The 25,555-nt window shown below is 37.6% G+C and overlaps 1 protein-coding gene across 1 annotated transcript in view; it reads right to left on the reverse strand.

Annotated features, from left to right (window-relative positions):
* The window catches only part of PARD3 (par-3 family cell polarity regulator), a gene marked incomplete at its 5' end in the record, with an annotated part of 523,272 nt that overhangs the window by 289,718 nt on the left and 207,999 nt on the right, over window positions 1–25,555 (reverse strand). Inside the window, 2 exons of the mRNA XM_079699052.1 lie at window positions 173–256; window positions 2,446–2,537. Of these exons, the coding sequence (XP_079555178.1) occupies window positions 173–256; window positions 2,446–2,537 (176 nt within the window). The remainder of the gene's footprint in view (window positions 1–172; window positions 257–2,445; window positions 2,538–25,555) is intronic.

Raw genomic sequence — 25,555 nt, forward strand, 5'->3', positions numbered from 1 at the left:
TGCCCGATTTCTTCATCAGCCTAAGTGCTTTCTGTGATTATAATGCAGTGGCCCCCAAATGAAAAGCCTTCTATTAAGCATATGCTAAGTCAACACCACTCTATATCTGAGCATAAATGAAGATAAAACACTCCACATTATGATTCAATTAAAAACCTGCAAGATACGTTACCTGCCGCCTCGAGCACTGAAAGGCACTACATGGATTCCCAGAGGCCCTCCATCGTTGGGGACTTGTACGAGCTTTACCATATCACTGTGAGACAATATGATGAATGAGGGAGCATGAACATGGACCATCACAAACCGAAACTGAAACCAAACCAAACACAAAACCGCAACGACACAGACACACAATAAACGACAGAGGAGGACAAAACGAAAAATCCCACCAGGCACACACGCATATACATACATGTTCTGGAACAGAAGCATGGTGATGAGGGCACATTCAACTCTACATACCTGCACACTAGTCTGATGGCATGGGGTGGGGAGGGGGGAGCAATCATCAGAGATAACTACATTAAAAATGACACAGCACCGGTGCTCTCGGACCACACTCTTCTGTGTGGTCCAAGTATACATTTCGTGATCAAATCTCTAGACTTCCATTGGAAGTTTCCCATCCTAATATCTATTCAAGGACTACGAAGATTAATGGGATAAAGATGCTTCAGCTGCACAGCACTTTATAATTTACAAAGTGCTCTTACACATGTCACATCATTGATCCCCTCCTGCGAAAGTCCAATAAGGTCAAAGCTTTGCCCCCCGGGAGGTGGCAATCCAGATGGGATACAGCCACCCTTACTTCCCAACTCAGAGCTCCACAGAAGGTCGCCATCCTACTTGCTGTAAGCTCACTGCATATGCAGGCAATGCAACCCCAAGGGATACCCGTAAAAAATCAAATGATTGTCCCAAGGGTGTTTGTAATTGAACTCTAAAGTCTTTAAGCTATTTATATGAAGTAACATGAAGTTACTTCTACCACATAACTACAGTACTTTAATATTAATATCAAGAGCCCGAGTTTAATGCAATTGGTATAATCTGGAGAATGTAAATGTTCTACGCCATTTCAATGAGATTCCACTTTCTTTGTAGGTATTTCTGTGGGTGTGAGTACTCCACAGAAACCTAAGCAGTCCTGATCTAAACATCAATATTTGGAAATACTATTTCAAATACTATTTCAATACTATTTCAATATCTAGTTTTAAGCAATCTGGACAACCGTAAGTGATTACCAATGGACTTGACCAAGATCACAATATAGTTTTTATGCAATGGAAAATGCCAATGCTACAACTGTATTTCTATGTGTATAGATTCAATCACATACACTAATTAGGACAAAAGTGAAATTTTGTCATATTGCCAACATATTTACTAAAGTAATACTATTTAAATGGATATTTAATTTGTTTCTATTTTCATAGAGTTTCCTAAAATCCTATTTGAGATACTGTTAATACCATTTGAACATGTATTTAATGACTGGTTTGTCAACTAAGATGGTTTGCCAACTAGTATGGTAATTTTAATACATTTATTTTATTTTATATTCTTTCTCAAAAGAACTATGACAGTGCAAGTGTTTCTTAAGTGTGTAAATACTTAGAGAATGCTGGTTGCTGAATATCCAAACATAATCTGATTCAAAGCCTGTTTAATCTCACTGAGAAAGTTCTTATAGCCCTTCCTTGGAAGACCAAGAAAAGACAAAATTAAGAGTTTATTTATTAATATCTGGACCCCAACTTTTACCCAAAATCAAAGAAAAAATTTAGAATGACTGCCCTCCCTGCTCTAAGGTAACTTAGAAGAAGTCTTGAGAACATCTTCCATTCAAACCTGCCATTATTTAAGATAGTTGTAAAGTTGTGACAATATATGGAAGTTTTTCTTTGACCTTTCACACTTTAAATCATGTTCAAGATCCCTAACCTGTAATTTTTTATCAAATATCTTGAGAGATTCTATTTCTTCAAATCGAAAAAATATACACTAAAATGAGTAATGCTTACATGATTCAACTAGTTTTTCAAGTAAATTATGTCCACAATTTCTTTTCTAATTTAGCAAAGTTGAAGAACAAACAAATGACCAAAATACTGACATACAAAAGCAATCTGAAAACAGTTACAGGGCTGTGAACATAACAGACTTTTTTCAATCAAATACTATTTTATATTATAATTTAATAGTATTTGCCAAGGCATGAAACTCAGAGCAGGTACATGTGAATTTCCATGCTATAGTTCTTACATTAGATCATTAACTCAATTGATGAAAGATGCTCTTTGGAAAACAAACCAATGCAAGGCATGTTTTAACTAAGCACAAACGTAATGCATGCCATATGCTTTCGGAATACTTGCTGCTATCAGTGAAGCTACATGGATATTACAGAGTTAGTTGAAACTGTCAGTAACTTACTCCAGAGAAAAGTTGGGTACGTTCTCCACACCAGTGTCGGCGTGCCCCACGGGCTCAACACGGCTGCTGTCTTCCTCCGTGCCATCCTCATCCTAGAGAGGGCGCAACACAAAGAGAAGCACACTCTGAGTCAGGTTTATTCTTATGCAGTGAATGAAAGGAAACTGAATAAAACTGGAGTCTAAGAGGCATTATGATAATGCTAACAATCTCTCTCCTCTAGCAAGGATGACCTTTAATGATAAGATTAATACTATTAATTAGTATTAATAGTTTGTACTATTGTGGGTTTGTACATGTGAAAAGCTGCATTTTAAAGCAACAGTCTCCTGAGTTAGTATATCCTAGGGGGTGAACAAGATGCCACCGCAATAAGGAAAGAAAACATTAGAACTTATATTAACCCTCTTATCATTTTTATTTCACTTTTCGGTGTATGTTTTAGGAAGTAATTATATATTACCACAATGTTACAATAAACTAATAAATAAATGTACATTACACTGGGGATGCATGGTTAACATTTATACTAATCCAAACAGTTGAGATCATTATAAAACTTAACAACTAACAAAGTCTTCAGTCCTATTGTCAGTTCCCCAGTTCCTATTAACACACCTTGTCAAAATGAACATCAAGTAAGCACAATCCTAGACTTAGATACTTCATCCTGTGAAATCTCACATAAAGTTATCCTAAGCCAATCGACTGATCATTTAGAGGTAAAGGCATTAAGATCTTAGCCATGAAGAACCACTTGTGTTTACTTCTGTTACAAAGGACCCAGTGCCAGGAAACACACAAAGAGTAAGATAACCAACCCCAATAACCACCATTGTATTCTTCCTTTTAGAAAGGCAACAGTTTGTAAAAATTATATTCCAACATGCTGTAGAAATTGGGTAAACATGCTGGTGCTTCAAAAGGTGCATGTGGAATAAATGTGATGGTTCATAAAAGTAGATGAAATGTCACCCAAGAATATGCCTTACTTTCTAATCTTGGCCACTGTCTTTTCACTAAGCGGTTCACTAACAGTGACGTTGGCTTTGCAGGATCATTTGAATAAGGATAAACATGCCTGATGATATCAATGGTCCTATTAACCAAATTAGAATATTCAGAAAAGACTCCAAATCTCCAAACACAGTGGCTAAGAGGCTCATGAGGGTTTCACCTTGGATCCACAATGTGCATAATTTATGTACACATACAATTTGTTAGGTTTACCCTTTCTACTGTATAAATTTGATAACAGTGAGTTTATATGTGAACTTAACTAAACCACCTAATGAGAGTCCACCATTAGAGAAAAACTGTATATTTTTAACCATGTATTTAACAGAATCATAGTAGAAATATATACACCATCAACAGAGACATCAATCAACAAAATGATAAGCAAAGGTTATAGGTTCAAGACACAGCATCAAACAATATTTCAAATTACTGAAGCAATATGAAGGCAAGGCAGGGCAGTTGGTAATGCCCAACTGACATTTCCTCTGAGAATCTACCAAATTAAGAAGCTGAATGCACCAAGTTTTTCTCTGAATTTGGATAGGCTCCATGCATCCTCAATGGCAAGGCACTGCATGAAGTCAAGCTGCTTAAAGATTGATGACCCTGTGTTCTGAGAGGCTCTAATATGTAGTTCTTAGTCACCTACCTCTTTTAAGCACCAGCACATAATACATTTCAAAGGTTAACCAGCATCTTGAACCTGCCTAAGAACCACACTTAATGTAAACAAGAACTCCCCAAATTATGCTTTTCCATTGGGAGTGGGGGTAGGGAGGAGAGAAGTGGGATTGTATTTATATAAATCAAATGGAAAACATACAAACAGTCTTATGGGTTAAAGACATTTTGTTTCAGGATTCATTAATAATGTAAACACTGCTGAAACACCACCATGATGTATAACCAACAGAAACACCTATGTGGCACTGTGAAATGGCCACATAAATGAAACACCCTAAACTACAGTGATGAAACAGTAACTGATAATGGACACATTCATTGTTCCCACAGTGGCCATTATCAGGTCCCCAAGAGCATGCAGAATATTGTTTCATGTAGCTGCATATGGTGTTCAGTTATTTTGCAAAATTCACTGCCCTGAGGCTGAGCTGCAACTGCTGTGGGAACCACAGTGTCTGGATGTGTACAGATCAGCTCCTGTATTGCTTTATTTTGTTGTTTTGTACTTTTTAAAGCTGCAGCTGAACACAGTCACTTTTAGTAGGAGTTATACACTGAATTCCGTCACAACCATAGTAGATGAAGCTCAGTTATTATATATGTCAAATCAAGACGGAAGGTCTAAGAGTATCAATTTAAGCTACATAGTGTTAAAAATTTTTTTCAGGTGAGTCAATGTACTTTTTGTCCTTTCCTTCTCTCCATTTTACAGCAGAGTATAGTGGTTAAGAGTTCAGATTAGAAAATTAAACAAACCGAGATGTGAACACTAAGTGTGCCATCCGCCAATTTTATATCCTTAGGAAAGTTATATACCCCTTTTGAATCTCTATCCCTTCTTCTGTAAACTGGGAACAATAAAAGCATCTTCTTTGTAGGACTACTGAGAGGAATAAGTAAGATAATCCACATCACAATCATAACATAATACCTGACACATGGTAACTGACAATAAATGTTAGCTGTTATTGAAAAGAGAAATAAACAATAAATATATGACATATAAAACATACCTTAGTAATTGTTTTAGGGTAATGTTACACAGCTATAAAATATTTTGAGAATATACATTTGTCCATACATACCTTGTGCCTTGCAGTAAAATTTAATATTAAACATATTACCTACTCAGTTAATTACAAACTGTATCATCTGCATTTTATAAAGTTGCATAAAACCCGACATTTGTTGCACTTTGCTGTATACAACGTGCTTTCATCATAAAAGGCCTCCAGAATGAGAAAACATATTAAAAAATATAAACAACTAATGCTGTATACAATCTGGTAAATGGTGGGAAGAAGAAAACACTATGGGTTGTTAGTTGAGGAACTTTTCAAAGATAAAACAGATGTGAAGAACCATGAAGGGCCTATGATTTCACCCTACTTGAAAGCTCATAGTGAGCCTGCCATAGCTTCACGGATGTCACAGAGGACACGAGATCCCGGGTCGGAGACAAAGGACAGCTCATTACAGCAACAGCATTAGCCAGAGCATCATCCTTTTATGCACTGATTCCTAAGCTAAAATTCTCAGGGGCCCACACAGAAGAAACATAAGCCCAGGGAACTCGAACCTTCTACATAGGCAGTAAGCTTGTCTGCCCACTGCTTTGGAGAGAGACACTATGCCTATCTTCCAAGGCTTCTTTCAACACATTGCTGAAAGAAGAGTCCAGAACAAAGGCCTTTATTCTCAAGATGTACAAAAATGCAAGAGAACCATGGAGAATTATCTCCCGACAACAGAGTTTAATCTGAGCATTGCCGAGTGGTAGCATTTATATGATCACTAGCATACTAAAACTGGGAATATGATTAACAAATGCTCTATAACAATGTCTTTTGAATGGTAACATTAAATTGTACTAGATAAAAGAGTCATACCTTCTATATCAAGGAAAAACTAATTTTTCAATGTGGAACAATATGCCCAACCAAACAAAAAAAGCAAGTGTGAAAATTCAAAAAACCTCTCAGCCATGCAAAGTCTTTACTTCCCATGGACCCTTCCACATAAAGCTATTTTTGGATGTGCTCCAGCAAAATCCAGAAAATTCAATAAAACAATGGACAAAACCCAAGGAAAGTCCCAGAATATGGTGACAGTCCAGAGAAGCAAAAACAAGTTCAGATTAGAGCAGCAGGATGGAGAGGTCTGGGAAGTCAATCTCCATGAGAAAAAAAAAAATAATAGTTCAATATTTTTGAACATTTGGGAAACATTTTGACAGACCTGATAGAGAACGGGGGGAGGGGAATTAAAGATATGTATAGAGAAAACAAAACAAATTTTTTAGAAGTCAAAGCAATTAGCTCCAAGCACAACAAAGGAAAATGTGTAGGAAAGGACATGTAATCAGAGTACCTACTTGGTTATGCAGTGAGCAGTTCTTACATCACCATATAATGTGACACTGGCTATTGATTTCACTTGGACCTTTCATGTAACAATACTGAGAGGATGGGAATGGGGAAAGTGAAAGTGGCATAAAAGGAAAAACCCCATCTTCCATAAATGGCAAGTCAACAGATGTCAATAACTGGTAACCAGGAAAGAGCAACATAAATATTTTATTCAGAAACATGGAAGTAAATAGCAGAACCAACGTCTGCATAAATTGGGAGTTGCTGCCTCTGGGGAGAGGGGCTGGGGGAACACAGAGGAGGAGAACACAGAGACTGCTAGTTTTTTCATTAAACGCCTTCCAGCATGATATATGTAATTTTATTCTGACTACATATTTGAAATACCCACCAAGAGAGGCTCTTTAGATCCACCTAAACATCCAGACTCTCAAGACCCCCAAATGCCACCTGGCATCAGATTTACTGCAAAGGATAAAAGGCAGGAAACCCAACTTGCCAGCAAGGCAGTGTCTCGCTTCTGTCCCTGGCAGGAGCCATCCTTGAAGATGTCCAGGGTCTCTTCCTGTGTGTCCCCCAGATGACAGCTCAGGTGCGGGGGAAGAGACTCACATGGGCTGGATGCAAAGCGCTACCCTGGCTTGGGAGCCTCCTGTCTCAGAGAAGCCAGTATGTCTCATGACACCACCATAGGGACAGCTGTTTGTCAGCTAGTTACAGTTTTTTGAGTCTAGATGCAAATTACCAATCAAAATAATTTAATTACCATACAAAGATAGTTTACGGAAACTAACAGTTTTCCAGAAAAAGGGAGCCAAAAAACCCCACCAAAGTTTACATTCTCATGCAGAGGGGGAAAAGATTTTGTTAACCTTTTATCTACCGTAAAATATTGATCTAAGCAATTTTTTTAAAGATGGAGGAGACAAGTAGTCAAAGAAGAGAAAAAAGTGGGAGAAAAATGAATATTTGATAAGCTTGGGTGAGAAGAGTGAGTTTTAGATCAGGTTAGAAACTCATATTAGACAAATGGCGATAAAAGCTTCATGTGAACCTATTTGTTCTCTGCTTCTCATAAAAATTAATAATCTTACTCTCTTCCATAACATGAACAATATAAAGACTCACCTTCAATTGAAAAAGTCCTTGAAGGACCAATGGATGATATATTCTGAAATCACAAGCACTCACATGAACTATGTCTTTAAGAAAACCAAATTTGGCTAAACCTCTAATTATCTTTTTAACTTCAAAAATTATCTAGTTGTATTTTTTCCTAATGAGCACTATATATCTTCGCTGCAGTCACAGATTTTTTTTAATGATATCCAAATACTAAAGTGGATGCCATTGCAAAATAGTACAGGATCTGTAATTAGAACACTTAAAATCTGAATCCTGCCTCCATCACTCATATAAAGTATTAAAAGGACAAGCTTTGTAACTGGTTTGTTTAGCAAACAAGGAAAGCAAAAGCTACACTGTCTGCCTTACGGAACATAATAAAACTTCACCCGGAAAGCAATCACCTGCATGTCAACATTCAAACTCTTGGGTTCCAAGGATCTAAATAGTTTGAATAGTTACTACTTTAAAGAAAAGCCTACAATTTGAAGGAATAATTTAATCATTTTAAAATGTTTTTTACAATAGGTTATACTTGTGTACGTAAATTTCCTGCATACTTGACTTTGATTTTTATGTTTAGGAAGCAAGAAAAGAAACAAAAGTTCTGATGATACCCTGGGAAACAAATTTACAATATTCTTCCTCAAGTGTTTTTATTATTATTTTTTAGAGTAAAATAATTTGACTGGTTCAGTTATATTGCTACACAAATGCTCAACCAAATGATCTTTGTCACCTTTTTAGAATTTTAGAATTGCAAAATTTTCTGAATTTAATGTGAGACATTAACTATTAGTGAACCATACCATCCCAGAGAAAATATTTATTTGAATGTTGACAGCATGAATTAAACCACTTTTGGGGGGGATCACATATGGTGGAAAACAAATTCCAAGGGGAATCTGTTTCCAAGTCCTCTAAGTATCACAAATTGGATTCCAGAAGGCTCTTGTGTTAAGGTTTCCACTACTTGATTAACTGGCCAAATCGCCAGGGAAAAATAATTTCCCATCATATGTGGAAAACAACTGAAAACATTTGGGAGTGAGGGGAATTTCACAACTGAAAATGATGAATCTACAGCCAACTTCTAAAGAAATAAAATCAGGAAATGTGTAATATAATTTTACTTAAAGATCATTATATTCTACTAGAGTAAAAACATTTATATAGAAACAAGAATTCAAAAACTATTAAGAACAGACGAGATAATAAACAAGACTTTTTAGAATCAAAATATCTTCTTGTATTATATTATAGAGGGAAATTAGTAGCTGTTACACCTTTAAAGGCAGTGCAGTTCATTATAATATAAACTTGCTCCACAGAACCCAGAGCTCAACGCCAAATAATTTTGGATTAAATGAAGAAGTATTCAGTACCTGTGATACTGAATGTTATATGTGAGCCGCATGCCCTCAACCGGATACCTAACATCCTCATCTCAAGCTAATACTGATCAAATGGAATGGCAAACATAGTCCTGAACAGAGTCCATGAAATTTTCATTTACCACAGAAATGAAACATTTCCTGTCTTGAAACATACACAACATGACTCCACACAACCCAAGGCAAGAGAAGAGTCTTTGAGAAGAAGAACAGATGGTGCTGATTTATGAAGCTATCTAACCACAGAGAACAGCAAATAGTATGTATCTTTGCACCTGTTACATGCACAGTGGAATCTTGAAATTTAGTTCCAAAATGTAAGCCCGCTTCTCATAGATTATTAGAGTTCTATCCCAAAGACTTGACCACTATCACCACTTCAACAATACGGAGGCCATTCGTTTTGCAGGAAGTACCTCTACACTGCTCAGTTTCCCTACCACACACCAATGCCCAAATGTACCCATTAGGTACACTGATTTTAATCACGACATGATTTTAATCAGCCTAATCAATCTGGTTCAGGTGTGGCTTCCTTATGAGACTAATACCCATTGGTTTTCTTTTGAACATTACTGAAAAAAATACTCTGACGTATGGACTGTTGAAATGTACTGATTTTGTCATCTGACCAATCTTGCCTAACAATAAAGTTTTAAACCTTACTGAGGTGACATTTTATTTATTTATTTATTTATTTTTGCATTACGTGGGCTTCTCACTGCTGTGGCCTCTCCCGTTGCGGAGCACAGGCTCTGGACGCGCAGGCCCAGCAGCCATGGCTCACGGGCCTAGCCGCTCCGCGGCATGTGGGATCTTCCCAGACCGGGGCACGAACCCGTGTCCCCTGCATCGGCAGGCGGACTCTCAACCACTGCGCCACCAGGGAAGCCCTGAGGTGACATTTTAAAATGCTTTACCTTTGGGGTGAAATAAGTAATATATGGGTAAGTAAACAATACTTATTCAGACCTATTTTTTAAAAAAACACTTATAACTATTTTCTTTCAAAAAATCGATTTCTCCTTGGCTTAAAAATGATTTCAGAATTAACCATTGATTTGTTAATGGAGAAACTAAAGTAATTATTTAAACTTTTATTTAGATCATTAAGAAAAAATCTAAACAAATATTTCTTGCTACAGATAAGTATAAATCACTTCTTAAAAAGGCAAGACACAACTTTTAAACTTCACAAGTTTTAATTAACAATAAAATAATTGCTAGTATATACCGAGGACTTCTGATGTGCCGATTACTAAAGAACCCACTTCTTTAGTCCTCAATACAACCTCAATTTAATCCTTAACAACACAACCCTTAAACGTATTCCAAAAAACAAAGCACATGGGATTTTTTAAATGAATTTTGTGCAAATCTTTTTTCCAAATATAACTGAGACATGTAACCATGTGACAAGCTTCCAGCTCTCTGAGCACAACATAGCTTGGATAACAGAGCTGTGTTGTTGACACTCAAAGCATTTTTTTAAAATAAATTTATCTATTTGTTTGTTAATTAATTAATTTATTTATTTATTCTTTTATTTTTGGCTGTGTTGCGTCCTTGTTGCTGCGCGCGGGGGCTACTCTTCATTGCAGTGCGCAGGCTTCTCATTGCAGTGGCTTCTCTTGTTGCCGAGCACGGGCTCTAGAGCGCAGGCTCAGTAGTTGTGGTGCACGGGCTCTAAAGTGCAGGCTCAGTAGTTGTGGCACGTGGGCTTAGTTGTTCCCCGGCACGTGGTATCTTCCCGGACCAGGGCTCGAACCCGTGTCTCCTGTGTTGGCAGGTGGATTCTTAACCACTGCACCACCAGGGAAGCCTTGCAAAGCATTCTTTAATAAAGTTTACTGAATGCTCTACATGAGACTTTATATAGAAATGTACTGGATCCACCCAGTACGTGCACGGGTGTAATGAACAACCAACCTGGGTAAGAGGCCTGCCTCTGCCATGTATTACTCATCTCACCGAGCCCCACTTTCTTAATCCAAATAAAGGAAATACGACTTTCTCTATCTCATAAACTTGCTGGGATTGACTCATGGCTATCACTACATGCAAAATACCTTACATATTAAAACAAAATTTTTAGGAAAAAGAAAAAGAACCAATTTTACTAAACATCTATAACACACCACAAACTACATATACAATCTTTCACTTAATCCTCACAACAAGGTAGGAATTCTTATTATGAAGAAATTAGGCCTAGAAAAGATTTCAGATTTCTCTGCAGCAGCAGCCCTGGAATTTTGAAAACAGCATCATGGCCTGTGGTTCTTCAGTTTTACCATGTTTTTTCACTCTACTTCACTCCGGGAAGAGTAACCCAGAACTATCCAGTACTGATGTGACCCTAGCTAACTAGTTAGTCAGGGCTAGGGCCTGTGAGAAATGAAAATAAAATAAAATTTATGTTGTAAAAAATATTAAACTCTGAACATATAATAAATGTACTTTCATAGAGTGAGAATTACTATTAAAATATTTTTGTGTGTGAATTTTCCTTTCAGGAGAAACATAAATAATGAACATCAGGAAATCTTACCAGCTGTTACATCTGTGTAACAGTGTAACTGTTACAGTGACTTTTACTGTGTCTCTATAACATTAAGTATTTTTACAATGAGCATAAAATCTTTTAGAAATAAAGAAAGGTTATTTTTATTTTTTAATAAAACCCTACACAACTTTCATAAAGTACTTTTTATTACATAATATCGCTGCTTTATAATTTCTCTGGAAAGTGACTTTTCAAAGAATCAAGGATCTAGAGAGAAAACAGAACATTATAGGGAAGTAAAAAGATGGAACTGGTCATTGATATTGATGTATATCATATTGAATCAGTCCTAGAAATCAAGCAGAGAGTTTTTTTAAAAAATCAATGATTTGGTATAGTGTCTGAATGGCAGAAGAAGAGCAAAAGACTGTGGTAAGATGCCATATCAAAAAATTAGAAGAAATTTAAATTAAAAATTAAAGAAAGAATAAAGAGTGAAGAAGAGTCACAGCTAAGCCAGTTCACCTTTGGGCTCTGTGGCCCACAAAAACCTCACATGGCTTCCAACGGGGACCAAGATGTATATATTTTATCCTTTTTCCTTGATGATAAATACATACTTTACCATTATTAATTTTGAAGGGCTTATTAAAAAACATTTTGTAGTCCCCAAAGTTCTACACCTCATTATTTTAAATTGTTAATAAGCAAGTAAAGAGCAACACATGGGTCCTATAACAAACTCCACTCTAAACATCTATTAGAGTTTGCACTGGTTTATTATTTTCCAATGCAATCTTATAACTTCACAAATGAAATGCAGTCATTAACTTACTTGAAACCAGTAAATGGCTTCAATAAAGTAAGTGGCTTTCAAAAAAAAAAAAAGAAAAATCTCATTTTCACTCAATTTTCTAGTTAAGTTCAATGAAGCAAAAGCTAGTTGGTAGGGCTTCCCTGGCGGCACAGTGGTTGAGAGTCCGCCTGCCGATGCAGGGGACATGGGTTCGTGCCCTGGTCCAGGAAGATCCCACATGCCGCGGAGCGGCTGGGCCCATGAGCCATGGCCGCTGAGCCTGCGCGTCCGGAGCCTGTGCTCCGCAACGGGAGAGGCCACAGCAGTGAGAGGCCCGCATACCGCAAAGGAAAAAAAAAAAAAAAAAGCTAGTTGGTAGATTTTCTGGGGATCAAGAGATTGTATTCTCTCAAACAAAACAAAACTTATTATATTTTGACACAAAGTACACGGCAACGAAGATTAGTCTGAATGCTCAATTTAAAATCATGGTTCAAAGGTTTATAATAAACATAGAGGTTAACATTAATAAAGCTAATTAGTTGTGTATTGCTGCATTGCCCTTAATGCCTGGGATCTGATACAAATGCTAAACAAAAATTAAGACATTAAACAAATACACTAATTTAAACCAATAAACATGTGTTATGTTTGGTATGGCACTTTAGCCTGGTGCCATGCAGAATGATTTTGACAAATTATGTAACTTCTCTGCCTTATTTAACTCATTTATAAACTGGGAAGAATAATACTATCTACTGAGTTTCTATGAGGATCAAATGAGTTAATTAACAGAAAATGCTTGGAACACTGCCTACTACGTAAGTAAAATATGTAAAATATGTGGTTGATTTATCTACTCATCTCACTTTATCTATTTATCAGAAGCCTATTTTTTTCTATGAATTTCAACAAAATCTTTACAAACTAGTGATAGTAATCCTTTAGATGTCATATAGCTATTACCAATTACTGTTTGTTTTCACTTTATGTAAAATGGAGGAGGTAATACAAGAGATCATTACCTTATAAAAGCATTTGCCCCTTTCACTGCTTTCTTCCTGGGTTTAATAAGGACCCAGATGTCACCTCCTGCCACCTCTCCTTTCACTCACGTCCCAGAAGATAACAACTATCTGTTCTAATGTGTAACTTTCAGAAATATTTCAACCAAAAACAGTCTTGGAGAAAAGGACTGTTTAGGAAGGGTGATTGTTCTGAGTATCCCTTTCAACACACTTACTTATTACTAAAATTTCTTGAGTCTGAGAAATGAATTAAATGCTGGGGAGTCATTTCATTAGGTTTAATAACCATATCATTTGCTTTTGATTACACAATTTGATCCAATTATGTCAGTTCTTTTGGTTTCCTCAGGTTGTACCCTTGGGATATAATTAAATCTGGAATTTGTGATTTGCAAATGGACTAAAAAAACTTGAGCTCATCTTATGTGAAAGACTGTCTTATCAGTATTTACCAGAAAGAGATGCTTTCAGAGTAAGAGACTCATTACAGTATTTAGTATAAAATGATTGCAGCAGTGATATACCGGAAAAATAGAAATAGAAAACATAACAGATACTGGTTACTTTCAGTTAACAAAAGTAAAAGTTCTGAAATATTCATTTAGGTCATTCATGGGGATAGAAACTGTTTGACTCTTGAAATATTTACTCCTGAATGTTCAGATAAAAGAGGATCAAGTTGTCTGCTTACTTGTTCTCCAGATAATAGACAGGTTGAATTGGGCTGATAAGTGGTACGAGTTTCCTCTCTTAAAAAGTTTTACTGGGCACGTACTACAATTCGGAAGAAAATAGACTTTGTAACTAATAACAAACTGAAATAGATTTTAAGATATTAGACAGTCCATGTATTTTTAAAAAGCTCAACAGCTATCTTTAGCATCACGACCCAGAGCGTGGGCTTATTTCGGGGGTGAACAACTTGTAGTATCTTCAGATAAAGACAGTACAAGGGAAGCACATTCAGAAGTCTTTCACACTTTTCCTGTAAAGTCAGCTCAGCCTTTGTGATTCAGATTAGCTTTTCAAGGGCCAGAGCTACCTTTCTTCCTTTATTTGAGAAATCTTGAATACCAAATACTATTTCCTATTCAAAACCCTGAATCTGTCATTAGGCAATTTCTTAAAATAAGTCTCACAGCCCTTTCACCTGGATTCTTCTCTCTCCGTGAGCCTTAGCTGCTGGATTCCTGGACATGTGTCTGCGGGTGGCTTTTCTCCCTTGGGCATTAAATGTGGAACCCATCTTCTGTCTCTATTCTCTATCATTTCTAAAATCACCTCCACATATGAGAATTCTTTGTAAAATGGAACTGCAGGGGGTTTCTGTGCCTATATGTACTCTTGAGGGTAGCAGCCAGATATTAATAAAATTCCAACTTCTTAAAAGAATCATTAAACAGACACTATTACTAGTGAGTTGAGTCAAACATGTGAGGAGGTCAAAGAGACCTGCAGTTACAGACCTCACTTCTGACAGTCTCAAGAGATACCATCAAGAAACAAATGTATTTTAAAAATAGAAACACATATATTGTCCTGCACTCAGCTAAGGAGCAGGGGTCTTCTCAAGACTTAACACTCTGTGACCCCAAAGAACACTCGGGCCCTGCCTTGCTTCTCTGATAGGACGAGCAAGTTTGAAAGGGTCCGTTTGACGTCACATCCTCAGGTCAGTCCTGGGGTTTCCATCCGAGCAATGTCACTAAGAAAGCACTTGGGAGATGGACCTGAACAATCCTAAGCCCAGCTCTTCTGGGGGCTCCAGTGGGGAAGGTGGGGACAGACGCTGACACGCAAAAACTTGTTTGGAGTAAAGAGAAGTCTCATCAGGTTAGAGACAAAACCCAATGCAATGACGGGCTGTCAAAGCAGAGACTTGGACGGATAACCAATCATTTCTAGGAAGTGGCGTGAAGATGTGATACACACAGGAGTGCGCTGATAACTGTCTAAGAGCTGGCTCTCCAAAGGAAAAAGAAATTTTTTAAGGGAAAAAAAGATCTGATTTGTAATGTTCGCCAACAGCTGTGATACAAATACTCCCCCTGTGGCAGACTGAAAACTACCAAGATGATGTCACTTAACAGAGTTGGGAAGACATATGACCATCAGGCAGAAGCCGGCTATAATTACTCAGGTGGTACTGGGGAAGATCAGAAAGAAAGGAAAGGATTCTTAGAAGATTAATTAAAAATATCAATAATATAAAGTACCAACATTCTGTCTGACACTTATTCATACTTGGCCAGATTATTGCTCAGTTTTATTTTATATCCTAGTAAGGCCATTCATGTAACAGATGTTTAACTATTCTTTGAACAAACTAACAAATGAATTACAGATCTCCTATGATGGGGTTTGTCCCAATAAACTCATAGTAAGTCAAAAATATCATAAGCCCAAAATGTATCTAATGCTCCTAACCTACATCACAGCTTAGCCAAGCCTGCCTTAAATGTGCTCAGAACACTTACATTAGCCTACAGTTGGGAAAAATTGTCTAATACAATGCCTATTTTATAATAAAGTACTGGATACCTCATGTAATTTATTGAACACTGTACCAAAAGAGAAGAACAGAATGGTTGTCAAGTATTCTGGTTGTTTACCCTCCAGATCACGCCGACTGGAAACTGCGACTCGCTGCCACGGCCCAGCAACACGAGAGAGGAGAGAGCGGATGCAAACATCCATGACGAGATCCAAGTTCAAACTTCGAAGTAAGGTTTCTGATGAATGTGTACTGAACCATCCTAAGTCGGGAACCACGTGTACCATCAAGCAACGACTTTCTAACAATGACCACCACCACTCTGACAGCAAAGGACAATTTGTATCTAAAATGGAACTTGAATTTCCTAAAAGGCCAGTTATAAAGGGACTAGACACCAAAGTGCATCTGGCACCTCTATGGTGCCTACGTGAGACTAGAGAAAGGGGTCCCCTTGGAGAATCTGGTTTGGGGTGCAAAGCACAGGCTGTACTTCACCCCAATTCTCCCCTTCTGCAAAACAACTAAAAGCAGTGGCCTTGAGCATAACACTGCTTTCAGTGTTTAATAATTATACCAGTTAAGTGCATACATTTTGAACAAAGCACTTTATTTTATCTTATAGATATTTTAGTTAAACACTGAAAAGAACTTTACATAATTACCTCAGAGGATAAAGATGGTTAGGAAAAGGGAAAATATTTATTGACAGTGGTGATAATATTAAACATCCTCACGAATGAGCCAGGCCCTATATCCGTGCTGTTCCTGTTCTACAAATAGAGAATTGCAGCTCAGAGTGGTTAAGGAACCCATCCTTTGTCACACAGCTATCAATCCACATGTAAGTCTACCAGACTCAAAGGCGAGCTCCTGGAGGGGCAGGGCAGGTGACCTGCAAAGGGAGCAAACACACATTCTCAGCACCACAAGCTGAAATGCAAAGAGAGCCTACAGGCAGGGAAGGAGGAGAGCAGCCACAACCACCCCCCTTGCCTTTCAGCAGTCAGCTACTGCTGAGCCAGGTCTGGAGGCGGCCTGCAGAGCTGAGAAGCTCTCCTGAGCACACCCAGCAGTCACCGAACAGTCACCAGGCATCTTTACAAACTCACAACAGCTAACTCGGTTCCTGACTCCAGGGCCCTAAACATAAGGCTCAGCTATCCTGGACAGCTTGGGATTACCAAGGTAACAACCTAATTGCAACATGAAAATGAAAACATGGCCCAACCCTGACAGATACCAACATCCACATCCATTGTTGGAGTCAGAAGGTGGATAGGGAGACAATAAACAAACAGGGGCTGCAGATGAAATGGCACCTGAGTTTTTGGCCAAATATTTCTTAAGATCAAGATCTTGAGACTGTGAAACACTTTTACTTCCTGAGCTGCAATGGTAAGAATGAATTGACTTTGCTGTTTTAAAGAAAATGCAAAGAATTTGGATGACATGCAACTTCCTTTTCCTCAAATTTTTGGGAAAAATGTCCAACCTACAGAAAATTGGATACACTCAATAGACCCTTCACCTAAATTCACTAATTGCTAACATCTGTCTTCTCTCTCACATATTTTATTTTTGAACCACTGAGCTTAAGTTGCCATATATATTCTTTTTATTTTTTTGCGGTACGCGGGCCTCTCACTGTTGTGGCCTCTCCTGTTGCGGAGCACAGGCTCCGGACGCACAGGCTCAGCGGCCATGGCACACGGGCCCAGCCGCTCCACGGCATGTGGGATCCTCCTGGACCGGGGCACGAACCTGTGTCCCCTGCATCAGCAGGTGGACTCTCAACCACTGCGCCACCAGGGAGGCCCCATAGATATTCTTAAAGGTGACTTGAGGATAAAAACAGAAAATGGAGTACAACTGGCTAGGTTTAACTTTTTTTTTAATTTATTTATTTTATTTATTTTTATTTTTGGCTGCGTTGGGTCTTCGTTGCTGTGCGCGGGCTTTCTCTGGTTGCGGCGAGCAGGGGTTACTCTTCCTTGCGGTGTGCGGGCTTCTCATTGCGGTGGCTTCTCTCGTTGCGGAGCACGGGCTCTAGGCGTGCAGGCTTCAGTGGTTGCAGCACGCGGGCTCAGTAGTTGTGGCTCGTGGGCTCTAGAGCACAGGCTCAGTAGTTGTGGCGCACGGGCGTAGTTGCTCCGTGGCATGTGGGATCTTCCCAGACCAGGGATCAAACCCGTGTCCCCTGCACTGGCAGGCGGATTCTTAACCACCGCGCCACCAGGGAAGCCCTAGGTTTAATTTTAATTTGGAGAAATTTTTGCAAAAAAATGATGAGTATACATCTTAATTGTTTTCAATTACCAAATGCATTTATTTCTGTTCAGCTTTGCTGATATTTTAAACTGCCCCCACCCAAAACAAAAGGATAAAAGGAGAGAGACAAATTAAGTTTAAATTATGAAAGATTAGAAATTTAGGCAAGGATTTCACAGGTGCTTTCCCATATGATACAAATTAAAATACCCTTGGTTTAACAGATTACAGTGTGATTTTACAAAAGTTTCCACAGAGGGAAATGACCCATGACCAACCTAGAAAGGATAAGATTTGGTTTCAGAGTATGTGGTAGGAAAGTAGCAAGGCAAGTCTAAAATCATATTTTAAAGAATAACTTTTGCTTATTAAAAGCATACTTATAAAGGTTTTTCTTAAGTCTATAAAAATAAATCCATTTCATAATTGTATATTTTCAAAGATTTAGATGTACTAATTCAAAAAAAATTATTCTACATGCTAGATGAATGGATGATAATTTTTGAGATTTAAAAAGTAACTTTTTGGGTGTTTATCATGAAACTCTTCAAGGCAGTTAAGTACCATGGTTGGTGATTATACATTCTTTATTTTGGACATTATCCACATTCCTGATGGAAATTAGGAGTAACTTATTCTACCAGACTTAATCTTTTGTCTCATAAATGACAGCAAATAAATTCATGGTCTGTTTAAACATCCATGATTACAGTTCTTCAGAAAATTAATTTAATCTGTTTAGAAGTCTTTAATTTACTAGTGTTTACTGAGTGACTACCTTCAAATCACGGCACGAGACATGAGGACATTTATCTGGTCGTGCGCCGTTTTGAGAGGGCAAGTGATTCCAATCTTGTCCTCTGAGAATGCATTAAACTTTTAAATAAAAGGTGCTATGCATTTATAAAATTGAATATAAAAAATAATAGGGTAATTTTTAAATATTAAAATATTAATTTAAAATTTATCATCAAGTAAATGTTAAAGAAGATGTTGGGCGTTGAGGGAAGAATGGGAGAGAAGTAATACAAAGAAATGTTATTTGGAGGCTTCCCTGGTGGTGCAGTGGTTAAGAATCCACCTGTCAATGCAGGGGACAGGGGTTCGAGCCCTGGTCCGGGAAGATCCCACATGCCGCGGAGCAACTAAGCCCGTGCACCTCAACTACTGAACCTGTGCTCTAGAGCCTGCAAGCCACAACTACTGAGCCTGTGTGCCACAACTACTGAGGCCCACGCACCTAGAGCCTGTGCTCTGCAACGAGAGGCCACCGCAATGAGAAGCCCGCGCACCACAATGAAGAGTAGCTCCCGCTCGCCGCAACTAGAGAAAGCCGGTGGACAGCAACGAAGACCCAACGCAGCCATAAATGAATGAATGAATGAATGAATGAATGATTTTTAAAAAAGAAAGAAATGCTCTTTGAAGCAAGGGAAACCAACCCACCTCAGCGTTGGAGTGTATGTGTCTCTTTAGCAATTTTTTTTAATGTTATGAGGAGTGTTTCCCCATCATCACATCAACTCATAAAAGATTAAACTGGTGCTAATGTACACAGAATACAACACGGAAGCCCCATGCTACCTCCACAAGTCCCCCCTTTAAAATGAATCACAGTTGTAATTTGGAAAATATCCCTCCAATTCCCTCTCTATAACAGTATATATGTGAGATGCCCATATATGCAGGTGTAAATTTTATATGAAATGAAACATATTATATATACCCTGTGAAACTTATTTTTTTAACTTAATATCTTGGAAATCTTTCAATATTTATACAGGTATTTTAACCTGAATTCTTTTAATAGCTGCAGAGTATCCCTTAGTACAATATAGAATAATTGACGTAGTTACTCCTCCATTAATGGACAAGAGTAGCTTGTTTCTATATTTTTTACTACTGTAACAATTAACATACTTATCCATGAGCCAACATTTCTCTGTAGGTAATATTCCCACTAGTAAAATTTTGAAATCAGAGAGAGATATTGCCAAATTCACTTTCAGAAAGGCTTCATCAAGTACCTTCCAATCTATAGCACGCAAGTGTGCCTATAGGGCCACATCTTTGCAACCAATGGATTGCTAAAATTTTTCAGCTAAATTTTTTTGCTGAACTATAGCCAAAAAATCAGTATTTTAATTTGCTTTTCCATGATTCCCAGTGAGGGTGAGCATCTATTTATAAGAAGACAATTACTCTTATTTTCTTTGAAAATGAGTCAAAAATATTTCAGTAAAAAGGGCTTCATTGAGCCAATATACCGAAGTGAAGAGGAATTTTTATTCCTACTTGTTTTATTAAATGATATACTCTGATTAACAGCATTCAAACTTTTAACAACCAGTTCATGTGTGGGAGACAGATAGCCAAAACAAGGGTGTATGATCATTAAGAGAATGGAATAAGTGACCAAATGGCTCATGACCAAGACCCCAGAACACAGCGGGCCTCAACTATATGTCTACATCTGCACACATGCTCCTGATATTTCTTACTTATTACACAGCACTGCGGCCATTTACATGACTAAGGAAAGGAATCGTCCCTTGGACCAGGAGATGCTCATTGCCCAGCTCAGTTTGTTACATATTTTACATGTACAGTTATTCTTGCAGAATTGAATTGAGACACATCATAGGTGTACATTCTCAGAAAGAAGATACAGACCACAACTGGTCACTTCAACTGTGTATTTATAGCATTTATGAAGCATTAAGTCCCACAGTTTGGCCTGCTGTCTCAAATGATGACATTCAAACATATATACATGTTAACATGAATTCTGTTACTCTTCAATCTGTAATTTTAAAATGTAAAACACAATTTATCTTTTCAAAATGATTCCAAGGAAAAATTTTAAATGAACTAGTATATGCTAGTTCTTGATATTTTTGATCTCTCTGAATCATATACAGCTGAAAACTTGGTATCTATTTTTTTAATTGAGATATGATTGACATATAACATATTAGTTTCAGGTGTACAACATAATGATTTGATATTTGTATATATTGCAAAGTGATCACCACAAGTCTAGTTAACGTCCATCACCACACAGTTACAAATTTTTTTTCTTGTGGTAAGAACTTTAATCTCTTAGCAACTTTCAAATATATAATACAGTATTGTTAACTGTAGTTACCATGCTGTACATTATATCCCTATTACTTATTTATTTTATAACTGGAAGTGTGTACCTTTTGACCACTTTCACCCATTTTGCCCACCCCCATGCATCTGCACCTAGCAACTACCAATCTGTTCTCTGTACCTATGAATCTGGTTTTTTGTTTTTGTTTTTAGATTCCACATATAAGTGAGATCATGTGGTATTTGTCTTTCTCTGTTTGACTGATTTCACTCAGCATAATGCCCTCAAGGTCCATCCATGTTTCACAAATGGCAATATTTCTTTATTTCTATGGCTGAATAATATTCCATTGTGTGTGTGTTATGTGCATACCACATTTTCTTTATCCATTCAACCATCCATGGACACTTAGGTTGTTTCCATACCTTGCCTACTGTAAATAATGTTGCAATGAACATGGGGATGCATTTTTTTTTCAAGTTAGTGATTTTGTTTCCATGTTTTTTTTAATTCAGTTAATGAGCATATGAATCACCACCCCTTGGGATAGACGCAGGGTGTAGTCTAATAAAGTAAGAACCTGAGAAAAGCCATCGATGCTTTCCCTAGGAACAAGCTCATTAAAAAAAAGGGGGGGGGGGGGTATCTTCCTTATGAATTCAGGGAGTTCTCGTGCATCTAGCCACTTATTTATTTATTCAATGATTGAATGCCTATGATGTGCCAGGCGCTGTCCAAGGCATTGGGGACACAGGAGTGAACAAGACAGGCAATATTCCCGCCCTCCTGAAACATATTTTAACAGGCAGGAATGGAAAATTTACAATAAGTGTGATAAATAAGCAAATTACATGTAGGTAAGAAAGTGCTAGTAAAAATAGAGTACGGCCAGGGGAACTGGGAATGAAAAAGGCAGGGAAAGTCGGGGGTTCAGCAGGGGTAGCAACCCCTTACAGTCCTAAACAGGGGTTCGGAAAGTCTCAGTGAGAAGGTGAGATCTGAGCACAGGTTTGAAAGACAGGGGAGAGTTAAGCAAGGGTAAGTCTGGGGAAAACGCACTCCAGGCAGAGAAGCAGAGAAAAGACCCTAAGAAAGCTTGTGCAATCAAGGAACAGACCTCACAGGCTTCCCAAAACACACCCCAGGTCAACAGCTCCACCCTTGTGAATCTCAGTTTAAGGGGAAGTTATCTTTGTCTATGCAGTTATCATTAACTAGATAATAGAATGAATGGATTTTAGAGCCAGGAAGACCTTGACTTGAATGCAAAGTGTTGTACTCCCTGTGTGACCTTTAGCAAGTTGTATGACTCTTAAGGCTCACATTTCTCATCCAGGAAATGGGGATAATAATGCTAAACATTACCTCATAGGTTCTGTATAAGGACAATGCATATTAAGAGCTTAACACTGGGGGTTAATGCATTGTGATTATGGTCAACAATACTGTATTACAAACTCCAAAGGTGCTAAGAAACTATATCTTAATTGTTCTCACCACAAAAAAAGAAAAGATAGCTATGTGATGTGGATAGAGGTGTAAGATAATTCTACAGTGGTAACCATACTGCAAAACATAAATGTATCGAATAAACGTTTTGTACACCTTAAATTTACACAATGTTATACATCAATTTTATCTCAGTAAAAAATAAATAAAATAAACAAGCTCTTAGTTTAAAAAAAGTTTAGCATACTAAAGGTCAAGAAATAGTATATCTTGTAATTATTAACCAAAAATTAATTACCTTAACTAAATACAACACAGAGATACACATATACAACCACACACACACACACACACACACACACACACACACAGACTCTTGGGGTTAAAAAAAAAAAAAGTCAGCCCATGTGTTTGTTATTATTAAAGTTGTTTTGATGAGAACTGGAGTATCAAGACATTAAATTATATAACAATCACCCACGTTTTCCAGACCACCTTAAAATCCCAATGATTTTTTTAAAATTCACAGAATCATTATTACAATTCAAATATTAACAACCTGGCAAATTTTAAGTCACATGAGAAATTGAAAAGAAACCATGAAACCCTGGCCCAATTTTTATCTTCTTATTCGTAGGAAGTCCCTAAGCAATATTATTCTAGCAAAAAGCAGCTCACCACTGACTGAAGATTAACTCTTAAATTCCCCTTTATTCTGAAGCTCAGATATATTTCTGTACTTGCAAGTGGTATATACCATAAGGTACAATTAGTTATACATTAACATCTTACCTAATAGTATAAAAACAATAGAAGAAAGAAGCTGAAGTTTGATGATAAACAGTTCCATCATCTCATTATGTAGAGCAACGCATATTCATTATGTAGAGCAACACATGAAGAGGGTAAAAAATAAAAATCACCAGCCATATCCTATTTTCTGCTAAACAAAAAGTTCCTCAGAATGAACAGAGATTTTAATAGTCAGAATTCCTTGGGATAAGAATCAAGCCTAATGTTATTTAATATATTCATAGTAATCTGTTGGAAGAAACAGCCAACAAGATATATTCCAGTAACACAAAACCATTCAGGCCAGTAGCAACCAGAAGGGTCTTTTAAAGACTCCAGGAGGAACTAATCAAATATGAAGCCTGATGAAATCTGGCTTATTAATGCAAGGTAATCAAGGTTCTCTTTAACTTTAAATTTTGAGCGAACAGCCCTATCCCAAGGAGCAATGACTTCTTCATATCCGCAGGCAACTAAGCAACAATTCCTCCCATCATTTAAAAAAACAAAACGTCTTCCTCTTCTTCTCTTAGTTTTTCATGTTTTATACCTTCCATTTATCCCTCAACCCCCTAGAAATCTGGTGCCTGGCCCTTCGTTCTACTGAAATTGCTGTGAGCCATTTTTAATATCTCAACCATAGGAAATCACATCTTGATTACTACCAAGACCAATTGATTCTACCTCCTAGTACCTATCAAATTTATTCTTTTCATCTCTGCTGCAACAGCATGGATTTAGGGCATCATTTCTTATCCTTCTAATGGGGGGTTCTCTTCTCAAATCCATTTTCAGTGTACTTTAATGGGTAAAGAAACTTGCTGTTTGACCCTCAGAATGGGAGAAAATATTTGCAAATGAAGCAACTGACAAAGGATTAATCTCCAAAATTTATAAGCAGCTCATGCAGCTCAATAACAAAAAAACAAACAACCCAATCCAAAAATGGGCAGAAGACCTAAATAGACATTTCTCCACAGAAGATATACAGACTGCCAACAAACACATGAAAGGATGCTCAACATCTTTACTAATTAGAGAAATGCAAATCAAAACTACAATGAGATATCATCTCACACCAGTCAGAATGGCCATCATCAAAAAATCTAGAAACAATAAATGCTGGAGAGGGTGTGGAAAAAAGGGAACACTCTTGCACTGCTGGTGGGAATGTGAATTGGTACAGCCACTATGGAGAACGGTATGGAGGTTCCTTAAAAAACTACAAATAGAACTACCATATGACCCTGCAATCCCACTACTGGGCATATACCCTGAGAAAACCATAATTCAAAAAGAGACATGTACCAAAATGTTCATAGCAGCCCTATTTACAATAGCCCGGAGATGGAAACAACCTAAGTGTCCATCATCGGATGAATGGGTAAAGAAGATGTGGCACATACATACAATGGAATATTACTCAGCCATAAAAAGAAATGAAATTGAACTATTTGTAATGAGGTGGATGGACCTAGAGTCTGTCATACAGAGTGAAGTAAGTCAGAAAGAGAAAGACAAATACTGTATGCTGACACATATATATGGAATTTAAGAAAAAAAAAAGGTCATGAAGAACATAGGGGTAAGACAGGAATAAAGACACAGACCTACTAGAGAATGGACTTGAGGATATGGGGAGGGGGAAGGGTAAGCTGTGACAAAGTGAAAGAGCGGCATGGACATATATACACTACCAAACGTAAGGTAGATAGCTAGTGGGAAGCAGCCGCATAGCACAGGGAGATCAGCTCGGTGCTTTGTGACCGCCTGGAGGGGTGGGATAGGGAGGGTGGGAGGGAGACGCAAAAGGGAGGGGATATGGGAACATATGTATACATATAACTGATTAAATTTGTGATAAAGCAAAAAATAAAAATAAAAATAAAAAAAAAAAAAAAAAAAAAAAAGAAACTTGCTGTTTGAACCAATGTGACAGATTTGACCCCTTTTCTCCATCACCAATGTTGTATTTGCATAATATCTATTTGGATACTTCCACACAATCTGGACCCAATTTAACTTCTAATATCTATCTTGTCCACACATGAACACTAAACTCCCATCACACCCAACTTCTCACCA

The sequence above is a fragment of the Hyperoodon ampullatus genome (assembly GCF_949752795.1).
Source record: "Hyperoodon ampullatus genome assembly, chromosome: 3".
Classification (NCBI taxonomy): domain Eukaryota; kingdom Metazoa; phylum Chordata; class Mammalia; order Artiodactyla; family Ziphiidae; genus Hyperoodon; species Hyperoodon ampullatus.